The sequence below is a fragment of the Ostrinia furnacalis genome, unplaced genomic scaffold (assembly GCF_004193835.3).
Source record: "Ostrinia furnacalis isolate ACB-3 unplaced genomic scaffold, ASM419383v2 OfSCF7583, whole genome shotgun sequence".
NCBI lineage: Eukaryota > Metazoa > Arthropoda > Insecta > Lepidoptera > Crambidae > Ostrinia > Ostrinia furnacalis.
This window is the reverse complement of record NW_021137822.1, coordinates 400,790-424,018: the sequence shown is the minus strand read 5'-3', so window position 1 is coordinate 424,018 and position 23,229 is coordinate 400,790. Positions and strand designations below refer to the sequence as shown.

General features: G+C 41.8%; 1 protein-coding gene across 1 annotated transcript in view; it reads left to right on the top strand.

Moving 5' to 3' along the window:
- The window catches only part of LanA (laminin subunit alpha), a 47,951-nt gene that overhangs the window by 24,177 nt on the left and 545 nt on the right, over positions 1-23,229 (top strand). The window contains exons 18-32 of the mRNA XM_028321855.1: positions 840-964; positions 1,524-1,697; positions 4,057-4,258; positions 5,469-5,548; positions 6,167-6,275; positions 8,404-8,518; positions 9,947-10,108; positions 12,466-12,685; positions 14,677-14,786; positions 16,214-16,335; positions 17,648-17,915; positions 19,202-19,363; positions 20,278-20,465; positions 21,166-21,362; positions 22,087-22,220. Of these exons, the coding sequence (XP_028177656.1) occupies positions 840-964; positions 1,524-1,697; positions 4,057-4,258; positions 5,469-5,548; positions 6,167-6,275; positions 8,404-8,518; positions 9,947-10,108; positions 12,466-12,685; positions 14,677-14,786; positions 16,214-16,335; positions 17,648-17,915; positions 19,202-19,363; positions 20,278-20,465; positions 21,166-21,362; positions 22,087-22,220 (2,368 nt within the window). The remainder of the gene's footprint in view (positions 1-839; positions 965-1,523; positions 1,698-4,056; positions 4,259-5,468; positions 5,549-6,166; positions 6,276-8,403; positions 8,519-9,946; positions 10,109-12,465; positions 12,686-14,676; positions 14,787-16,213; positions 16,336-17,647; positions 17,916-19,201; positions 19,364-20,277; positions 20,466-21,165; positions 21,363-22,086; positions 22,221-23,229) is intronic.

Sequence of the window (23,229 nt, the reverse complement as noted above, 5' to 3'; positions counted from 1 at the left end):
AATAGGCTATTGATAATACATGCTACATCAAAATTTGCTACTGTTGTAAAATATGTGCTAGTAACAAAATATACTACCAATATTACACGCTACAACAAAAAACGCTATCGCGGCAAAATGCAAATAGGTGAAAAGCTACAAGGATTTTTTGATTTCGAGGTATACGACTAACAAACGTGTAGATCAGTGTTTTTCAACCTGTGGGTCGCGAAGCCTCTAAAGAGATGTCGCGAAAGGTCGTCAAAACTAACCTAAGTATAAAAATTGAATAAAGTTATAAAGATACCGATGTAAAAATACGTAACTTAATTTTGTATTTATCCGAAATCAAATTATGCAAATGCATAACTATTGTATGGATTCAAGCATTTGGCCTCTACAACATCTTTGTAGTAACAATATAAAATTAATGAAAAAAAAAAAGTGAACGGGGGGTCGTGTCATAAAAAAGGTTGAAAAACACTGCTGTAGATGCCTTTTAGTTTATTGTTGAAATTGTATGGGCCCTGGCCTAAAATAAATACATTATATTTTTATTTTAGTTTAGTTCTAGTGATTCGTCCAAACTTTTATGTGAGAATCCTGGTATAACTGACAGTTTCAGTATGGGAAATATGTCAAAACTGACGATTTATTCTGAGATTAATATTTACTCTTGTTTGGTCGAATCCAGCGCGTGGCAAACGTCCGACACGAAATGTCTAAATTGAAACCTTACGGGACAATGTAGAATGTTTTTACATAAGACTTCCTTTTGGCACCTAACATAGAAGCGGCCTGTTTATCTTTTTCTATCCAACCATCGAAATAGTTTGACATTATGTTTCTTGCTTCTCCAGCTTTGCCATTGGCTGTGACCTGAGCGACAACGGGTCCCTGATCTCTTGCGACTGCAAGCCGGGATACGGCGGAGCTCGTTGCGAATACTGTGCCGCTGGTTACTATGGAGTGCCTGAAAACACCGGTAAGTGTACTTCTATAATTCACTTTTGTAACAATTATTATGAGAGCGAGTGAACTTGGGTATATCAAAATTACTTTTGAGTTTACGCAGTCGCGTGTTTTGTTTTATCTTTTCCGAGCTCTAAGAGCTAAAGCACACGATGCTTTGCGGCGCCGCACTGCAAAAATTTCGCTGTATCAGCGAACACATCAGCAATAGCAACGTTGTTATGTAGATGCCGCGCGGCCGTCGAAACGCATTCACCCTTCCCACCTCGTCTCCGTGGTTGCAATTCTGCTGCGGCGCCGCATCGTATCATGTGACATGCTACAGATATTTCTATATAAATAAGGATCGGTTTCCACCAAGGCGAAGAGGAGCGCAAAAATGTTTTGATTATCCAATCAGATTTAATTCTGTCAATTTCAATCAATCTGAATGACATCTCATTGATTGTTCAAAACATTTCTCTGCTCCTCCTTGGTGTAAACCGGGCCTAAGACGACGCATCGACACCGATCCGACGTCGCATTGCCGCAACGCATCGTGTGCTTTGGCTCTAACCATATAATTGTTGCAGGTGACTACTGCAAGCCGTGCAACTGTTCCGGCAACATCAACCCTAACGATCCAAGCTCGTGCGACAGCATCACGGGCGACTGCCTCAAGTGCGTCAACCACACGGCGGGCGCGGCCTGCAACCTGTGCGCACCCGGCTTTTATGGAGACGCCATTCTCAGCAAGAACTGCACAGGTACCCTCAGAAAAGAAAAGTCTTATCACCATTTAACAGTCACTGGGAATCTGACTCTGGGGAAATGTATTAAACTTTTCAATAAATTACCACAAACTGCCATTCATAAATGGCAATGCCAGATTTTGTATGGAAAGTGGCGTCTTTTTTTTTCGCGCGGCCATCGACCAATCTTTGTTTTTTTATTACAAAATAGCGTAATAAACCAAACTTACTATGGCATGTATACCTCTAAACTCAGTCTGAACTGAGTTACGAGCATTAGAAGTTTGATGATTTTCATACTAGTTTTGCTTTTTGTGCGCAAGTTTTGTAAGAAATAAAGTTGATGATTATATAAAAGATAAAAATGTTTGGAATGTTTAACTACCTAGCTCGCATCAATACTTATCGACTATAATTTGTATATTTTAAAGACTGTAAACCCTTGAAAAGGAGGCTGACAATAGTGACTGAGTTTCTTGCGCTGCTTCTTCTCAGCACTGTGCCCATTTATTGTCCCGAAGCAGTGGAAGGGTTAATATTGGGACGTGTAAAAGTGCTTTTTAAAAGCCTATTTGCAAAAATAAATGAATTTTATGAATTTCATTTTAATTTAATCTACGTTACAAAGGCATTGAGCGAGGACAGAGGGCGCTGTCCTTTTGAAAAGACATGATAATCCTCAGCAAGAACTGCGCAGGTATGCTCTACAGCTATTGTTGTTTCCAGCATATTATTGACACTGATTAAACTTGCCGCTGCTGGACACTGGATACGCCTGCTTTCCAGGTTATAGGTCTTCAGTGCTGGAGTGACGTTTTGAGAAGTTTCCTATTTTTTTTTCTTTTAATAAAACTTGAAAATATAAGTAAAACTAATAATAATTGTTAAAGGATCATGAAAATATAACAAATAAAGAAGTAACAGGGCTCTAAAGTTGCGCATAACAAATATTTGGCGCCATTTGATCGGTGTAGTCACGGCAGTCATTCCGAGTACAAATAGTAAATCACCCCTCCTGGTGCAGTGTTGTTGACAGATCCAATTTTGTAAAATCTAGTAGTTTTTAATTTTTCAGCCAGGGTCACTCAAGATTTTTTCTATTTTGTAATCTTTTTTAAAAATATCCTAGACCTGGCCATATACAAAAACAATAAGAAGACTTTGACATAATTAGTGTCATTCTCGACAACGCGCCAGGGGTGATATAGTTCCAAAATACTGAACTGTCCTATGCATGACATTGACAGTGGGGCGCCACCGTCAATACCGGATCGCTGGTTCCGATTTTTGCCATGTTGGAAACCATATAGTTGAACGATGGTAGCGCCCCCCTGTCAGTGAGTTTGGTGGGACAGTTCAGCGTGGGTCATCTATAAGCATTGTTTTTGAAACTAGAACAGGTGACGTGACGTCACGGTACCGCCTATATTTGAGTTCCACGCGAAAATAATTATGTAGGTAATGTAAATAATTAATTTCTCAGCCATTTCTTGATTAATTTAAAAAAAAACTTTACCTTCTATTTAGTTTTGGTCTATATTTTAATCCCATCCAGAGAAATATACTGTTTTCAACATCATGAAACTTCTCCATTGAATGTCTTGATGAGTGTCCAGTATTGCTTATTGAAATTGTTTATCTTTATTTATGTCGGCCGTTTGGTATAGTGGTTCGGAACGACTACTATGCCGAGAGGTCCCGGGTTCGATTCCCGGCCGGGCAGAAATTGAAATGATGAATTTTTGATTTCTGTGATGGGTCTGGGTGTTACTATATGTATAATATAGGTTTGTTGTCGACACGAAAAGAAGAAGATGTATGTATTTACAAAAAAAAGTATTTAAGTATGTTTATACATATACGTTGTCTAGTGCCCATAGTACACACGGCCACACTGTTAACTATCCATTTCCGTTTTTGCTCTCGCTCTCATCAAATAGCGATTCTTTGCGATGGAACGAGACGACATGACAGGCAATGGATAGTTAACACTGTTGCCGATGGTACAAGCGCTGCTTAGTTTGGGACTGCGCGTAGTGTAAAATGTCCAAGGATATTAATATATTTATGACGTACTCTTTCTCAGAGATAAAATACTAAAATAAACACATGTGTTGCTCTGTAAAATAAAAGATTTATTCAAGATTAATACATTTCTCATTGAAATAAACTAAATTCTTCATTCATTGGCTATAACACAAACCTGTAAAATAAAAGAAACGACATTTAAAGTTTATATTATCTCTTAAAATATCTTCATATTTTCCACAATTACTTTTCACTGTGACATTCATTTGATAAACTTTAAAGTCATAGACAAATCATAGACCTTAAAGTAAAAAGTATTTACTTTAGATATTTATTTATTTGTCAGCGTGCTCGTGCGACAAGCAAGGCATGGAGCGCTGCGACCCGTCCACCGGTACTTGCGTGTGTCGCGAGGGCGTGGTGGGTCCGCGCTGCGACCGATGCGCGCCCGACCACTACGGGCTCGAGTCCGGGCAGGGCTGCGCGCCGTGCGACTGCGCGTTGGCCGCCACGGACTCGCAGTGCGATCTGACTACTGGACAGTGCAAGTATGTATCATCGTTATCAGCTCATTTAGATACCAATACAAACTTCTAAACTTCCTGCCCCGTACAACCAAACTGTGGAATGGACTGTCGTCTGCGGTGTTTCCGGACGGATACGACCTGCAAGCTTTCAAGAGGAGAGCGTATCTTTACCTTAAAGGCCGGCAACGCACCTGTAACGCCCCTGGGTCTGCGGGTGTCTATGGGCGACGATAATCACTTACCATCAGGTGATCCGTCTGCTCGTTTGCCTCCTATCACATAAAAAAAAAAACATTTAGTTAACGCAATATATATTTTGCTGTGAATAATTAATACACCACAATTTTTTTATCACCGAAAAAATTTTAACAGGTTATTTCATAAAGTTAATTTTTTTAAAACATTTTCTTTAGTCCGTATTTTACGCGTCACAGCTGGGTCACTCCGCTGCTCGTTAGAGTAGTCGTACGCGCTCGCATATTGCCCCGATCTGTCTGTCTCGCTCACGCCTCGACCAGGCTTCCAGTGTTATTAAACATACTTAGCTAACTTAGACCATGTTGAGTTCTAATAAGTGTTACATTATCTTACGTAAATAGTGCTAGCGACGCGTGTGTCCATAAACTACCAATTTTAGGATGAAATTTTGAGTAACTTTTTTTAACTTTTTTTTGCATAAATAGGATCAGCATCAATAACTCATTACCCAGAATTTTTTTTGGTGATAAAAAAATTGTGGTGTACGTATATTGAATTTGAATTACCCCGGAGACTAAAGACTTTTAGTTGGCTAATAGTTGGGTTGGCTTCCACTTTGTATGAAGAATCGGCCGATACGAAATAAATGTTATATGTGCACGGCCATACATGTTCATACTGGTTAACAGCCCAACCAAAAAATCGGCCGACAAAAAGTCTGTTGTCTGCGGGGGTGTCTTAGTTTCCACGAAGACGACCCTATTATGAAGCAAAATTTTAGTTCTTGAAAGTTTCCGCTACGGGCGATGTACTAAAATCTTCATAATTTTTTTTAACGCAGTCGATATCGAATGCGTTTGACGTAAACTCATACTACGCCCCCTGTAGTCTACGCTTGCGTTCGTGGATCGCGAATCGTGGGGTCGTTTCGTAATGGATCGTCTGGTATGGACCCGGATACTTAGCAAAGCAAGAGTGTTGAAAGTCATACAGTACCATAAGACACTTATCCGTAACGTCCACAATATTCCAGATGCGCTAAGGGAGTGACGGGCCGCCACTGCGAGCAGTGCGCTGCGGGCTACTGGAACTATTCCAAGGATGGATGTGACCGTGAGTATCTATTATTAGAGGCCGGTAGATCTTTTCTTATAAATAAAACGCTTTCACATTATATTGCCTTAATATAAATACAATTCATCACTTAGCACAAAAGCGCACGGTGTCGTCTCCACGCGTCCCGCTATTCTAACGTTTGATTCTAGCGTGACATTGACATTACGTCAATGTCACTATGACAACAGCTCATTGGCCACAACGTTATTTTAACGTTTTAGATTCTTCACAATTAACACTATGTACAGGAATAATGGGTCTATTGAGCTTTTAAGACAAATGGCTAAAAGTAGTGGCTCAGTTTTTAATATCCTGTACTGACGATTGTGTTGTCGTTCGTCGGTTTTTCAGCCGAATGGCGTCCACTGCTGTGCAAAAGCCTCCCTCAAGGATTTCCACAAAGACCGGTCCTTCACCGCCCGCAAGCCAGGCACCTCCCGCGACCTTCACTAGATCGTCGGTCCACCTAGTGGGAGGCTTGCCTACACTACGTCTTCCGGCTCGTGGTCGCCACTCGAGAACTTTTCTGCCTCTGCGAGCTATTTGCCCCGCCCACTGCCACTTGATTTCAGCGATTCTGTGGGCTGTAAATATTTTTTGATTGTGTTGTAACAGACTGCAACTGCAACACGGGCTATTCCGTTGGCTTCATGTGCAACGCGACGGGCCAGTGCGAGTGTCTGCCCGGCGTCATCGGCGAGAAGTGCGACCGCTGCCCGGAGAGGTGAGCCTTATGCTTATATTCACCGTCAATCCCTAATTTTTAAGTGACCCCTATGGTAACACATAAAAGGAATTTTGTTTTCATAGTGGTGACTTAAAAAATAGGGATTGATGGTGAAAACAGGCATTAAACTGGTGCACCGCGTTGGTGTGGTTGAAGTATAACAGATTGAAAGTTACATTATTTATTGATACCACGGTAACAAGTAGGTACATTTGACAAACTAAACTATTTATGGTTTGTGTATGGAAAAGGAAGATTATTTTAATTCGAAGCTAATCTTCCACCGGCGCCCTTGCTGTTGGAATCGCGCGAGGAGACACAAGATTATTGGTACAACTAGATTATTATTAGATTACAACTAAGATTGTGGGAGACTGGAGTCTAATGTAGGAAAAGATTGCCTGTGTCTCCACTCCCGGTATGGATTCTATATGGGTTAGAGTTTATTGCTTACGGCAAGAATACACATTTGAAATTAATGAAAATATTTTGATTTCTGTGCGATAACTTTATGCTCTTCTGTGTGTGCTAGGCCACAAGTGTGTGAATTTGAAAGTGTGTGTGTGTGTGTGTGTGTTTATTTTATAAGGTTTTCTGTTTCTATGTAATACCGTGGCACACCACCATTTTACTATTCAGACTAATTGACTGATTACTGATTTCGTACATATTGAAAAATATTTTTATCTATGACTGGGTTAACTAGAGTCGTGTAATGGTTCCAGGTGGGTTAACTAAGTGTATTGATGATGATAAACTAAGTATACAGGGTGTTACTTTGCATTCTTGCCATATTTACAGAGGTTACTATATTACTGATACTGAACACAAATCCGTAAAAAAATAATGCCCGAAATTTTTTTTTTTTAATCTTGAGTATTTTATTTTATCGACAATCTGTTAAACACATCACTAATTATCGTAACGCATGCACATCACTTGTTGGCGATGGCGATGAAGACTTTTTTACTTTTTATTGTATTTTTAAATATCTATTGCAATCTATTGTCTTTAAAATGTCTTTTTGACACTTGTAAAAAACTGAGAAATTCATCAATCACAAATCACGTTATAAATAATACAAAAATGTCTGAAGTGTATTCAAACAAAGAATAATTTAATCAAAATGGTGCTTGGAGTGTCTGCAAGACGTCTTAGACGAAATGCTTGATGACGTACCCTTAGCGTTACACCAAATGCTCTACTACCAGCAAGATGGTGCTCCCCCACAATAAGGACGTCAAGTGCGCGAATAATTACGTTTGGTGAACAGTGGATTGGACGAGTGGTCCAGTAGCTTGGCCACCACGATCCTCGGACCTGACACCAATGGATTTTTGGAGTGACTTGAAACGACTGGTATGCGCAGAAGAGATAAACAGTGTAAACGCTACATTATTACATGAAAGGATTGTTTTAGTGAAACTGTGAGACAAAACGTTTATGTGTTGCGAAAACTAAAGCGAAAAACCTACGCTTCGCCGTGCTAGACTGTGCCTTCATCAGAAAGGAGGACACTTTGAACACTTGCTTCGCAGTACGTAAACTTTGTAAGTAGGAACTTATGAATAAATAATTAATTGTGAATAAGGTGATTTCATTTCATACTTAATTTATTAATTTGTAAAAATAGGGTACAATGTTAAAATTAATTAAAACCCTAATAATTATTACGTATTTTTGATGGTCCTATGCCCGTAAAGTAGAAAGGAAAATCTGAAATCAACTGAAGAGTATTTTAAAATAATTAAGTATTATGACTGGATAAAAAGGCTGGTACCCAGAGCCATAAAATTAAGAACTAGGCCACGCCCACTAGGTTTATTCCACTTGCACCTGTAGAACGTGCGAGACAAAATGGGTTTATTCCAATTTGTACTGAAAAACCAAATTTACTAAAATCTTAGTGTACTTTCTTTATGGGAGTCTCTTGTTTATCTTAAATAATAGGTATTGTACCCTACTTTTATCTCTGTGAATATGGCAAGAATGCAAAGTAACACGGTGTATTAGCCAAAGCTGTGTGTACCTGTTATTGGCATACATACACACTAAACTTCTATAGTAAGATTTTCATGTGATTACTTTGTATGTTGTTGATATACATCAATAAATAAATAAATAGATGGGTGCTGCTCCCACACGAGGGCTGCCTGGAGTGCGACGAGTGCACGGACGCGCTCATATTCACCGTCGAGGACCTCTCGCGCCGCCTCGCCAACGAAACACAGGACTTCAAGGTACCATAAGATAAGCTTTAGAAAACACCGCAAATTTTACCTTTTGGGTTTGTCTAGTAATGACCGACATAGCTCGCAGAATTGCTAAAATCAAGTGGCAGTGGGCGGGGCACATAGCTCGTAGAGACGATGGCCGTTGGGGCATAAAAGTTCTCGAGTGGCGACCACGGGCTTAAAGACGTCGTGGGCAGGCCTCCTACTAGGTGGACCGACGATCTGGTGAAGGTCGCGGAAAGAGCCGCGGGCAGCGCATGACCGTTCATTGTCGAAAACCTTTTAGGAGGCCTTTGTCCAGCAGTGGACGTCATTTGGCTAAAACGAACGAAGTAGTTAACGGTAACGCTATTTCGTGTCGGTGTTATAACCATGGCATTAATAGCACAGACAATTTATTACATACTAGATTGAGGTGGCGCCACTGAGCCGCCCCGCCAATTTAAAATACACGTTTTGTCAAATCATTCTTAACTGTTTGCTTTTAAATATGTAACGACCTAACGCTTGAATTTATTGGTAACTGAGAATACACGCAATTACCTAAAAAAGCATTTTACTTCGCAATATCAACACGCCGCTTCGAGTTACGAGCATCGCAGCAACAGGGTTGCATAAGATAGGTAGTTCATTCTTGGGGAAGTGTATTACTATATTTAACAAGATACCACACAACCTTGTCGAATGTCAACCCTTATATCCAAAGGGTTACAAGGTTCAAGACTATATTAATGACAAGGATGCGTGGACAGTTCAGTCTGCACATATTTGGATGCGTGGTCAGTTCAGTCTGCACATTTGATATACTTGAATTCGGCTACCCTTACTTTATTTTGATTTTTTAAATAATGACTGGCAACTTAGTGGTGACTGACTTTGTTGCGGAGCTTCTTCTAAGCACTGTATGTTTTTCGGGAAGCACCGGTAGGCTCAAAAATGAGACATGTGAAGGCCCCTTAAGATTTGTGATTTGTAAGTTTCAATTCAAAAAAGAAAAGAACAATGAGACAAAGCGTCCCCAGAACTGTCGCAGGGTTCGAGTTGTCTTAGGGTTAAGCTGTTGTAGAGTCCACTGCAGTCGTGAAACCAATTGAAGTAAGTGAAAAGTGCTGAGCGTTAAAAAAATCGAGTTGTCGCAGGGGTTGAGTTGTCACAGGAATCGATTTGTCCCGGAGTCGAGCTGTCGTGATAACATTTTAAATTGGTCAAAAGTGATTCAATGTGTATTTTTTTAGGGTTGATTATGATTTTTTATTTTTTGTCATAACTTTTTTCTGAGACATATCAGACTTGAGCTGTCATATAATAAAATACATATATGAAAATGTATTAAAGTGCTACAGTTCTGGGGACGGAGTTCATAGAAAATGTTTCATTGTTCTTTTGATTTTGAGATCTTTACATTTTGATTTTCAACAAACTTATATTGTCCAGGACAAAGCGGATTCGTTCTTTACGACCCAGCGGCTGAACTACATCGCGAATCAGACGCAGTTGTTGCGACCTCGAGTGGCGGAGCTGACGGAAGTTGACCTGGATGACGTCACCGCCGCCTTCAAGGCGCTCGAGAGCGGCGCCAAGAACCTACTGCGTTCAGTAAGTCACTAATTTATTTATTTATTTATTTTCTAGCGGCCGCCCGCGACTTTGTACGCGTGGACCCCGTTTTACCCCGTTTTAACCAATGGTACACTGTGATTCAAATACATAAAATTTCTTTTCTTTAACTCATAAAAATTCAATATTATTTACGAACGTCAAAAGCAATAGTTTGAACAGCGCTTGATAGATGGCGTTGCACGGCTTCGTCGTCCGCATTGATATTTACGAACGTCAAAAGCAATGTTGATTGATGGCGCTTTTTTGTAAATATTTCTCACGTCTTACTTATTTATTGAACACATATCGTCATAAATTTATAGCCTATATGTTATTCTGGGTTATAAGCAATAATACTGTAAAGTTTCGTCGAAATCCGTTCAGTAGTTTTTGCGTGAAAGAGTAAAAATCATGTTGATATCCAGACATCCATACAAACTTTAGCATTTATAATCTGGGGGCACGGCAGTGCCCCCACCAAGTCGAGCAAAAAAGCGGCACGGCCGTACCATCCTTTTCTCGAAGCAATTCAGGCCATTTTCGACCGCTTGTAACTTCGTTGTGGATAAAACTAGAAGGCTGAATTTTCATTAGATATGCAGGCATTGTAAAGACACGGTATATTTAAAATTTCATTCAATTTGAACCAGTAGTTTAAGAATTATAACGGGTCAAAGTTACTTAATTTTGTCACTCACTGACTGACTCACTGACTCACTGACTCACTCACTGACTCACCGATCATCAAAACTCTAAGGCACTTCTAGCAGACCTAGAAGCTTCAAATTTGGAATATAAGTAGTGTTTGGTGTATGAATCAAGGAAAAACTAAAATATTTGGGGGCACGGTAGTGCAACCGCCAAGTCGAGTAAAATTTTTCAATTTCGGTCCAGTTTTCTAGATACATAACTGCTGTCTACAAAATACAAAAAGAAATAAGATCCCATCAAAAACAATACTTGTCAAAAAAACCAAGTCTCGCAACTCAGTTGTTCTACGGTAAAAAGTTGTGAGATCCATGTAATACCAAGTCCAGGCCAGGAAATCTTTAACGTTTTACATAAATATATTGACTTGGCCATCGCATGAAAACACGTGTAAATTAAATTATTTAGTGCGATGGCCAAGTCAATATATTTATGTAAAACGTTAAAGATTTCCTGGCCTGGACTTGGTATTACATGGATCTCACAACTTTTTACCGTAGAACAACTGAGTTGCGAGACTTGGTTTTTTTGACAAGTATTGTTTTTGATGGGATAGTAGTATTTATTGACAAAGATCTACCAACAACACATCTTTACACAAACAAGTAATGCATGCAATTAAAATGCAATGATGACAAGACCAAAAGATGTGTCTTTATAGGTAAAATACAGCTTACATACAAAATAAAAACTTGACGACCGAAAGTACAATACTAAAATAATAATAGACTATTTGACACCACCAATCAATTGACGTATAGTTGAGCGATCTTAAAACGTCAAATGGCAAAAATCGGAAATAGTAACTCAGCATTGATAGCAGCGCCCTCCTGAAAATGGCATTTCAGTATTTTCCAACGTGGCAAAAATCGGAACCAACAATCTAGTATTTACAGTAGCGCCCCCCTGTCAGTGTCACAGGACGGTTCAGTGTAGGACATCTATATGCAGCAGACAAAGCAGTTTAATGTTTACTTAATAATGTTGACACTATTCTTTTTAATTGTATTTAAATGTATATGTCTAAACGATGTGTTTGTTTAAATAAAATAATTGTATTTTTATTCGTATTATTAGGAGAATGATGTCAAATAGTCTAATACAAGTAAAATAATGATGGTGAAAGAGACGGCGCAAGATGGCGCTAGTAAAACGTGCACAGAATGTCATCGAGTTACCCCACTACTCCTACCACAGTGTCGGGGCGGGTCTTATAATAATATGTTTATTTCAGATAATATTATGTTTATTATAAGCAGACTAGTGGCCGAATCCGTACGCGTGTATCCCGTTTTACCCTCTTAGGGGTGCATTTTCGTAAAATTCGATCTTAGTGAGCACCTTACGTTCTAAAAGAAACTCCCATGCAAAATTTGAGACTCGTAGCACTTGTAGTTTCTGAGATTTCGTGATGAGTGAGTGTGTCAGTCAGTGACCTTTCGCTTTAATATAGATAGACTCGTTTTGGCATGCATTTGTTTAATTTCACGTCAGGTGCAGTGCGCGGATCACTGTCTCAGTGAATTATCACTACCCCTTCCTTAGTGCATATTTTCCACTACTGACCCCTGAATCATTTCTCTTCACTTGTGAAAACATGATGGACTTAACATTCTAAGTTGTTTATTTACTCACATAAATTATAGGCGGAGTTCGCGGCAACGGACAGCGACAAGCAGATCACAAGAGCAGCTGAGCTGGCAAGAGACGCGGACAAGACCTTAGCTTCAGTGCGCGACAGCAGCGACAAGGCCAAAAGCGTGGTGGCGCACGTCACCGACTTAGCTACTGGCTTGGAACTCAGCCAGCAACCGAAGGCCGATGGCGCGCTGGCAGAGGCGAGACAGATCAAGTCCGACATTGCTGGTAAGTTATTATTCACTATAGGCGGAGTTTACAACAGCAGATAGTGACAAGCTGATCACAAGAGCAGCTGAGCTGGCAAGAGACGCGGACAAGACCTTAGCTTCAGTGCGCGACAAAGCCAAAGCGTGGTGGCGCACGTCATCGACTTAGATGCGCTGGCAGAGGCGAGACAGATCAAGTCCGACATTGCTGGTAAGTTATTATTATTCACTATAATAGGCGGAGTTTACAGCAACAGATAGTGACAAGCAGATCACAAGAGCAGCTGAGCTGGCAAGAGACGCGGACAAGACCTTAGCTTCAGTGCGCGACAGCAGCGACAAAGCCAAAAGCGTGGTGGCGCACGTCATCGACTTAGATGCGCTGGCAGAGGCGAGACAGATCAAGTCCGACATTGCTGGTAAGTTATTATTCACTATAGGCGGAGTTTACAACAGCAGATAGTGACAAGCAGATCACAAGAGCAGCCGAGCTGGCAACAGATGCGGGCAAGACCTTAGCGTCAGTGCGCGACAAAGCCAAAAGCGTGGTGGCGCACGTCATCGACTTAGCTGCGCTGGCAGAGGCGAGACAGATCAAGTCCGACATTGCTGGTAAGTTATTATTATTCACTATAATAGGCGGAGTTTACAGCAACAGATAGTGACAAGCAGATCACAAGAGCAGCTGAGCTGGCAAGAGACGCGGACAAGACCTTAGCTTCAGTGCGCGACAGCAGCGACAAGGCCAAAAGCGTGGTGGCGCACGTCACCGACTTAGCTACTGGGTTGGAACTCAGCCAGCAACCGAAGGCCGATAGCGCGCTGGCAGAGGCGAGACAGATCAAGTCCGACATTGCTGGTAAGTTATTATTATTCACTATAGGCGGGGTTTCTAGCAGCAGATAGTGACAAGCAGATCACAAGAGCAGCTGAGCTGGCAAGAGACGCGGACAAGACCTTAGCTTCAGTGCGCGACAAAGCCAAAAGCGTGGTGGCGCACGTCATCGACTTAGCTGCGCTGGCAGAGACGAGACAGATCAAGTCTGATATTGCTGGTTAGTTATGCAAAAGCTACTCTAATACCTTCAGCATACGAACTATATTCCTAAACTCGGAGTGGTGGCGTCACTGACCTGGTTTCACTGGGTTCTAACTCAGAAACCGAAGGCTGATAAATGTGCGACATATCAAGTTTGACATTGCTGGTAAGTTTTTATTAAAATGAGGAGTTTGCAGCCACAGACAGCGATAAGCAGATCACGAGAGCCGTCGATCCTGCGACTGACGGTAGCCTACTAGGGTCACGAATAAGCTCTTCAATTTAAGGCAATAGTGCTCTAGAGCAGCGGTTCCCGAAAGGTGGTCCGCGGAACCCTGGGGTTCCGTGGAAAGGCCGCAAGGGTTCCGTAAAAAATATTATCCCACGTTTCGTGACCGACGTTGTTCGCTCGCACCGACTTGTTTACGCACAAGGGAGGGGAAGGGCGTGCGGGCGGAGTAGTACGGGGGTTCCGCTAGGAAAAGTATAATTAATTAGGGTTCCTTGGCAAAAAAAAATTGGGAACCCTGCTCTAGAGTTCCACCTAGTTTCCATCAAGGCAGAGCGGCAAGGAGAGGAGCAGAGAAGTTTTTTGAGCAGCTCACAGCTACGCACATCTCACACATCTCCTCTCCTTTCTGCACCACTCCACTTTTCTCCGCTCCGTATTGGTGGAAATAGACTGCCAGCTTCGCCGCACATCTCTCGTCTCCGCACCTCTCAGCATTGGTGGAAGAAACCGTCATGCATGAATAAAAATTCATAATATACGTGTGAATTTTAATATGGAAAAATGGCAGTCCACAGTTGTTTTATTTTATTTTATTTTATTTTATTCAGAAAACAAACAGCTTACAAATATATAAATTGCATAGATACAGTGTAGTTGGTCAAAGCCTATAGTTTTCACCTCTATATAACCAAGGGGTATAAAACCGTGTATAACCGATCGCATGTCATTCTGTCCACAGAAAAGAACCTACAGCCGCAACTGTTGCAAGCCAACAGCGGCTTCGGCAACGCGACTGCCCAAATCGAGCGCATGAACATCTTCATCGAGCCCGTCAACAAGCAAGCTAAGGTACAACGAATACGTATGGTTAAGTTTGCGCGACTGCGCATGTACATAATTAGTAGAATAAAGCCCGATTCGACCAAACTTTTATCCGAGAATAACTCATGGTATAGCTGGCACATTGACAGTTTCAGTATGGGAAATATGTCAAAATGTCGAATAACTGACGATTTATTCTGATGATTAATATTTACTCTTATTCGGTCGAATCCACCCTTAGTTGAGGAAACTGTTAAGATTTGATCCTAAATCAAATAACTGCACCGGTGGACACTGTGTGGTTATTTGTGTTCAGGACTTCAGACCTTATTGCAAGGTTGAGGGCTATACAAAACCACTGATCGCCCTTGAATCGGTGGGTACAAAGTTTTCTACACGAAAAACAGAACTAATGAAAAAGCTAAACTATCTTTGGATTTTGAGTTACTAGTATACAGGGTGGAATTTTGTAATGCCACCTGGAGGGAAAGTACTCTTAATATTGTAGATAGAAAATTTTACTGAAAGGAAACATTCCTTTATTTTTTAAAAGAAATAGAACTGCATTCAAAGATTTTCCAAAATTTGCTTGCCATACCCAGGAATCGAACCAACTAAAATCTGTTAAAAATTACACCCTGTATTTTTATTGCATCGATCGTTAGGGTGAGGTATAAGGATGAAATCTCTCTAACAAACTTAATTAATCAAGTGAAAGGAAAACCATGAAATCTTACATTATTTTAACTATTTACAGAAAATTGTATGGCATGGTAGAGAATTTTCGAAAAATTTTCGGAAATCTTTGAATGCAGTTCTATTTATTTTCAAAAATAAAGGAATGTTTTCTTTGAGTAGAATTTTCTATCTACATTATTAAGAGTACTTTTCCTCCAGGTGGCATTACAAAATTCCACCCTGTATAATCATCATGCTTTGTTTCAATTTTTGCAAAAAGGCAAACTTCATAAAAGTAGGCAAATTATTGACTTACTTCACGCGTTATCTGTACGCTAGAAGGTCTATTTTTATTATTATTACAAGCTTTATATTGACTTCACTTGTTAGTATGTGTGGGACAAATTTTGCAACTGAAATTAAGACCAGTTCTCAACCGATTGAGCTGAAATTTGGTATACTTATGTAAGTACGATGTTAATGCAATGTTATGGTACCATTGAGCTGGTCTGATGACGGAGTCAGTAGGTGGCCATGGGAACTCCTAAACGAAACAGCGGAAACTCATCGAGTTTGGGTTCGTTGGATTTGTCTTTTCGAGCACTTTAGTGCCAAATGATCACCAGCAGGACACATTGATTGAGATACTAAAAAGTGTAAAATAAAATTATAATATTTTTTTTCGTTTTAGTACAACAGCATTTCAGAATAAAGCTTGTTTTTAAAAAAGTTCTTTTTATTATATTTTTCTTATTCTATGCCCCGCTTCGCCTTAGAAATTCGAACGTCTGGTGAACGCAACGCACGCACTGAAGGAAAAGCTTGAGGATCTCCTGGAGTACACGGACCGCGCGCAACACACCGCTGCCGCCGCCGACAAGTCTAACGAGAGGAACCGGTATGTCGTTGATGATTTAATGTAATTACACTCAACATCAAATAAACCGCACCTTCCGCGACGCGAACTTTAAAGATTTTCTTCTGACACAATCATGGTACCCCAACAATATTGGTGTTATCTGAAAGCCCAATAAATATCCTTAAAGAAAAATACATTTTTCATTTCTAAATAAATGATTATCATATACCATAAATGTGACTTGAAAATAGACCTCACTTTGGGCTCACCTCTGGGATCAATTAGACCAATTGTTATGCTTATGAAACCAAATAAAGATCTCACGTGTCCTCTTTAACAGATGGATAGCGATTAATCCCAACTTAACAGTTTTATAGTCATAAAAAATGGCTATAGCGTAACTACCTATTTTTTGAAGAAGTGACTCTGGATCCTTGTAAAGACACATTTTTGGGGTAAAAACCTTTCCTTTAATGAAATTAAGTTTAGAACTAGGCTTTCAAACGGTACCAATGTTGGTGGGAAGTGGGGATGCATACGTTTGATAAGTGGCTTGTCGCGGGAGGTGCGATTTATTTGATGCCGAGTGTATTACAATCACGGGGCGTACTGTGAGATTACATCAATGGAGAAGTTTCGTGATGTTGAAAACATTTTTTTACTGTTTGTACTCCGAATGTACTGTCGTGACTACACCGATCAAAATGGTGCCAATATTTGTTATGCACAACTTTAGGACCCTATAACTTTTGTATTTGTTGATATATTTTCATGATTCTTTCACAATTATTATTAGTTTTACTTATATTTTCAAGGTTTATTAAAAGAAAAAATTACAAACTTGTCAATTGTCGTCACTAGTGAACGTGTAAAAAAATGACGTATGTATGACGGATTACAGCGCCCCTAGCAGAAACTTTCAAGAACTAAAATTTTCATATATCTTTTTAACGCGCTCACTAGTGAGGACTTTTGATGTAAACTCACACTAATCCCTTCTAGGCAAACTAAATAATTATTATGTGGGGAGTGGGTTGGTAATTCGATCATCCATGATCGAATTACAATCTTTTAAACTTGATATGTCATTTCCACGTATAGTGACCAATTGTTCATTGGCATGAGGTACACCAGAAGAGTAGCCGAAACGAATTAAGCAACATTGAATTACTAAAAAGTTATTTATATGTAGCTTTTAAATGTAGAGTAATAGATGTATTATCTCATAAGTGATTTTATGTAAATCTTTGAGAATAATAAAAATCTTTAACCGAATAACAACAATATTAATACCCATAATACAAAAATATTTATCCACATCCATCTTATGAAAACTTTCACCCATCCTCAGGCAATCCAAATTCGGCAACAAAGTTCTCTCCGTCACGAAACTGAACGAGGCAGCCATGAAGGACTTAATCGACGCAGCGGAAGAAGTGGCCGCTGTCGCCAACTTGTCAGCGTCGGACGTCGCTTCCGGGGCGGCCAGGGCGCTCACGGGGAATAGAAACGCAAACATCAACATGGACGAAAGGCTGAATAACTTGATGAAGGAAATGCCGGCGCTGCAGCAGGCCCTCAATGAAGCCCAAGACCACGCCAGCAGTCTCAGGAGCCGGGTAAGGAACTAACTTACATCTTAGATACTTCCTTGGTCCTTTGGGTCTGCCCCAGTCGGACGTCGCTTCCGGGGCGGCCAGGGCGCTCACGGGGAATAGAAATGCAAACATCAACATGGACGAAAGGCTGAATAACTTGATGAAGGAAATGCCGGCGCTGCAGCAGGCTCTCAATGAAGCCCAAGACCACGCCAGCAGTCTCAGGAGCCGGGTAAGAAACTAACTTACATCTTAGACACTTCCTTCGTCCTTTGGGTCTGCCCCAGTCGGTCGGACGTCGCTTCTGGAGCGGCCAGGGCGCTCACGGGGAATAGAAATGCAAACATCAACATGGACGAAAGGCTTAATAACTTGATGAAGGAAATGCCGGCGCTGCAGCAGGCCCTCAATGAAGTCCAAGACCACGCCAGCAGTCTCAGGAGCCGGGTAAGGAACTAACTTACATCTTAGACACTTCCTTCGTCCTTTGGGTCTGCCCCAGTCGGACGTCGCTTCCTAAGTGGCCAGGACGCTCACGACGTCCGAAGCAGCCACCATTCTTGAAAAGAATAGAGACGCGAACATAAACATGCTATATATGTCTTGAACGACGCATATGACCACGACAACAGTCTTAGAAATAGTGTGGGCTGAGTGTGAGTTTACATCAAACGGAAAATTTTAGTTTGTGATAGTTTCCCGCTAGGGGCGCTATACAATTCGTCATACATTTAGTGTAAGTTTTTTGACACACTCACTAGTGAGCACGTTTGAAATAAACTCACACTCAGCCCTCTGAAACGGCCAGTTGCTTGCAGCGAACAGAGACACGAACATCAATGTCTTCTTTATTGGATGACTTTTGAATGTTAATGTTACGTCTACCTTGCGATTAAACAACGTGCTCCTTTTGTTTTCCGGAAATTTTAGGGGTATATTCTTTAAATAAAAACTAGTTAAAGAGTCTTAGGAATATGTGTTTCTAAAAGTATATTTTTGAAGATATTGTGGATTCTAAATTTAGAAGATTATAGTATCATCAATCTAGTTTTTTTTTTTCACCTAGTCTTTTTGTGCAGACTTTTTATTGATAAGTGTATGTAAATTATGAATTATTTCAGTGAAAAATTAAGTTTTTAAATAATTTCGTATGAAAAACGAAAGTCGAAAAAAATTGTTGAATTTAACAAAAAATATAATGCCATTCCATTCTTTGAAGTGGTATTATTAATACTGTAGAGTTCCAGGAAATCAAAAAGAGCACGTTGTATTTATTCATTGATAGTAATTATTTTCGTGACATCCAGGCTGACAATCTACGCACGGTGGCAGCGCGCGAGAACAACAACACTCGCACGCAGGACGCGTACAGCGCCGCGTCGGCGTTCTCGTCCATCGTGCAGGAGATCGCCGACGCCAAGCTGGCCGCCGACACCGCCGAAGCCGCCGACAACAACGCCACCGCTGTCGTGAGTAGTCCAGCCCGACAATACGTTATACGACACTTGAAGGACGCCACTAGATAATATAATATGCCCAATATTCTCACCAAAATCCAAATAGACACTTTAGGCCCAGTTTCCATCAAAGAAGAAATGTTTTAAATGAACAATGAGATTGCATTCTGTTAAGGCCTCCACAGACCAAACGCAGGGCAGTAGCAGCGCAGTTTGAATGCGGGCCCGTGCAAGTTGTAACATAAGAAACTCTGAAGTGTGTCACACCAAATTTGAACGCGGGCCCGCGCTCCAGCCGCGCCGCACTACAACTGCCGAACGACAAACAAGGCGGCGCGGGTGCGGGACAGAAACGGCGCGAGCGCGGGCCCGCGCTGTTGTATTACTATGGCAGCCATATTATTATTAGCATGATACACCGGACGCAGGGCGGTAGCAGCGCGTTGAAAGCGGTTTTCGAATATTTAAATTTTTGACAACCGCCCGCGTTGCTACTGCTTTGAAACTGCGCTGCTTTCGGTGTGCCTCAGTCGCGCTGCAACTGACCCGCACTGCTTCTGACCCGCGTTTGGTCTGTGGGAGCCTTCAATATCATTCAATCTACAGGCCAAGAGCTTCCTTTCTGTGGATGAAAAAAATCTGATTGGTTATTCAAACATTTCTTCACTCCGCTCCGTTCCGCTCCGCCTTGGTGGAAACCGGAACCCGGGCCTTACAATGTGGAATGAGTACGCAACGCTAGTTAAACACTCGTTACACAGACAGCGACAATATATGATCGCCATCGGTTTCGTCAGCAATGGCAACCTTTCTGCCGTCGGATAGGCAGCTGCTTCTGTCGTCTTAGTACTGACTATTATCAAACAGTTGATGTAGTCTTTAAAGCTCGCCGAAAATATTCTCATCACCTCATCATTTTATCGCAGAAAAACGTGTTGAACGAGCGCGTGGGTCCCGCCCGCAACCGCTCGCAGGACTTGCTGACGCGCGCGGCCGCGGCGCTGCAGGACGTGGAGCAGGGGCTGCGGCCTCCGCACAGCTCCGCCCAGGCCGCCCTGCAGGACGCGCGCCGGGCGCTCGACGCCGCCTTCCTGCAGGACGACGCCATCCAGCTGTGAGTACCGCCCGCTCGCAGCGGCCGCGCCTCCGCACAGCTCCGCCCAGGCCGCCCTGCAGGACGCGCGCCGGGCGCTCGACGCCGCCTTCCTGCAGGACGACGCCATCCAGCTGTGAGTACCGCCCGCTCGCAGCGGCCGCGCCTCCGCACAGCTCCGCCCAGGCCGCCCTGCAGGACGCGCGCCGGGCGCTCGACGCCGCCTTCCTGCAGGACGACGCCATCCAGCTGTGAGTACCGCCCGCTCGCAGCGGCCGCGCCTCCGCACAGCTCCGCCCAGGCCGCCCTGCAGGACGCTGCAGCGCAGCTGTAATGTAAATTTTGTAAGCCAGCCAGTGCTAAGAAGAAGCAGCGCAAGAAACTCAGACACTATTGTCAGCCTCTTTTTCAAGGATTTAGAGTCTTTAAAATATACATATTTGTCAATAATAGGTTTTTCGGCTGTTACAACAACACTAAAAATCTGTGGACTATTGACCTCTCATTTCCACTTCAATGACAGTGACTCCTACAGCCAGGTTCATGTTTGACCTCCATTGAAACCAAATCAATACTTGAGTGCCCAAGAATAACTGACTGTTTTGGTACCAGCAAAATATTTATCTGTTCTACGTCTCCCAAATCCCCATAGGCATACCTAACATTTAACACTCCTCGTGAGCTTCCAGATTAAAATAAAAACAAAACTTTCTATCTCCAGTTCGCTACCAACGCCCCCCAGTTTCGCTCTGCAAGAAGAAATAGACAAGGCAGACCGCGTGAACGCCACAGTGAAGAACACTCTGGACATCATGTCCAAGTTTGGCTCCGAGCTTGGCGCCAGCAAGGAGTGGGCGCAGTCGCTGCCCAAGCTTGCTGATGAGGGGCAGAAGATGATGTCTAATATCGAAAGCTACTGTGAGTATAAACGACTATTTTTTATTAGTGAACTAGTGACTGCTTTGCACAGGTGCAATGTTTTATACTCGTGCTTAAAAACCTTCATTTTGAATCAATCAATCTATTTAAAAAAAAAGCCGCATTAAAATCCGTTGCGTAGTTTTAAAGATCTAAGCATAAATAGGGACAGACACAGCGAGCGACTTTGTTTTATAATACGTCGTGACACGCCCCTCCCAAAAACTACTCATAAAACATTTATTATTTGCAAGAAAGCTTTTAAAAAAGCACTTTTACACGCCCCAGTATTATTTTTACGATTCTACTTCTTTGGGACAATACAAATAGGGCAGTGCTGAGAAGTAGTGTTGCCGAACTATCGATAGTTTTCATTCGAAAAAGCCTTCTCCATCGATAGGCCTATCGATAATATCGATACTGTCGATACTATCGATAGTTTATTCTTCACGAGCAACAAGACTATCGATAGTATTGCACATATTCAATAGTATTGCCTCGTTTTGAGCTATCGATAGGCCTATCGATAGTCTTGCGATAGTTTGGCTATCGATAGACTATCGATCGGCAACACTACTGAGAAGAATAGCACAAGTAACAAATTCACTCCTCACATATCTAGCTACGTCCTCTACGCGTTCAGCTGAAACCTTTATCGAGTAATAACAGTGGTCTCTAAATAACATAACCAATCTGTCATTCTCAACATTTCGCTGTGTTACAGTGAAGAACGTAGAAGAAATGGACCCGATGAGCCGGTCCAAGTACCGCGCCGTGAAGATGATGCAGGAAGACCTGGAGCGCCGCCGCGCGGAAGCCGACGACAAGCTCCACAAGCTGAAGGAGCTCATCGAACAGGTAATAATAAAACACCGATGGCATCAGAAAACATCGAGATACGCATGAAGTACGGTCGCCCAGTGACCCCAAGCTACCCATCCTTATTGCTTTCGCGACTGTGCGACGGGCGGCCGTAGTGAGTATGCGAGCGCGACAGCAATATAATTATGCGCGAGCGATAAGAATTGGTAGCTCGGGGTCATTGGACGAAATCCTACGTGCTCGGCGACCGTACAGTAGTACACAATTAATAAGGCTCACCGATGTACCTGCGCAGAAGACGAATTTAAGTAGCGCGGGAAATGCTATTGACCAATCGGGATACTCCACGCACGGCGCGTCTTCTTCCTGTGCCGGTATTGGTCCGTCGCCGCGTCATGTTTGCGCGCGCTGTGACACATGTTAGTCAGCCGCCATACTCTAGAGTGCGTAGACGCGTTGCAGACAAAAGTACACTTAGTGGCAAAAAAGTGTTTTATTTTTGTGAGCCTCCAATCTCCGTACATCTACACATTCACAATTCATTAATAGATTCAGCATTCACTCTTCTCACATTCGGAAATTCAAATATTTATTTGCCATTTAGTAGAGTACAGTATATTAAAGATGTTATGATAAATAAAATAAAGTGCATTATCGTAATTCGCTACAATTATATGTAGCATGCAAATATTAACATTTCTAAATTATGGATTAAATACATCCCACAAAAATAATCCTACTAATATTATAAATACGAAAGTTTGGATGTCTGGATGTTTGTTACTCTTTCACGCAAAAACTATTGAACGGATTTTGATGAAACTTTACAGTATTATTGTTTATAACCCAGAATAACATAATATAGGCTATAATTTATGACGAACTAATTCTCACGCGGGTGAAACCGCGGGCAAAAGCTAGTAAATAAATAAATACATATTAGACGCGTACATTGCTCCGATCGATCCCAAAGTATGTAGCAAAAGCACTTGTGTCATGGAAATCGGGAACAACGACGGGCACCACAAGTGTATTTATAATTTGT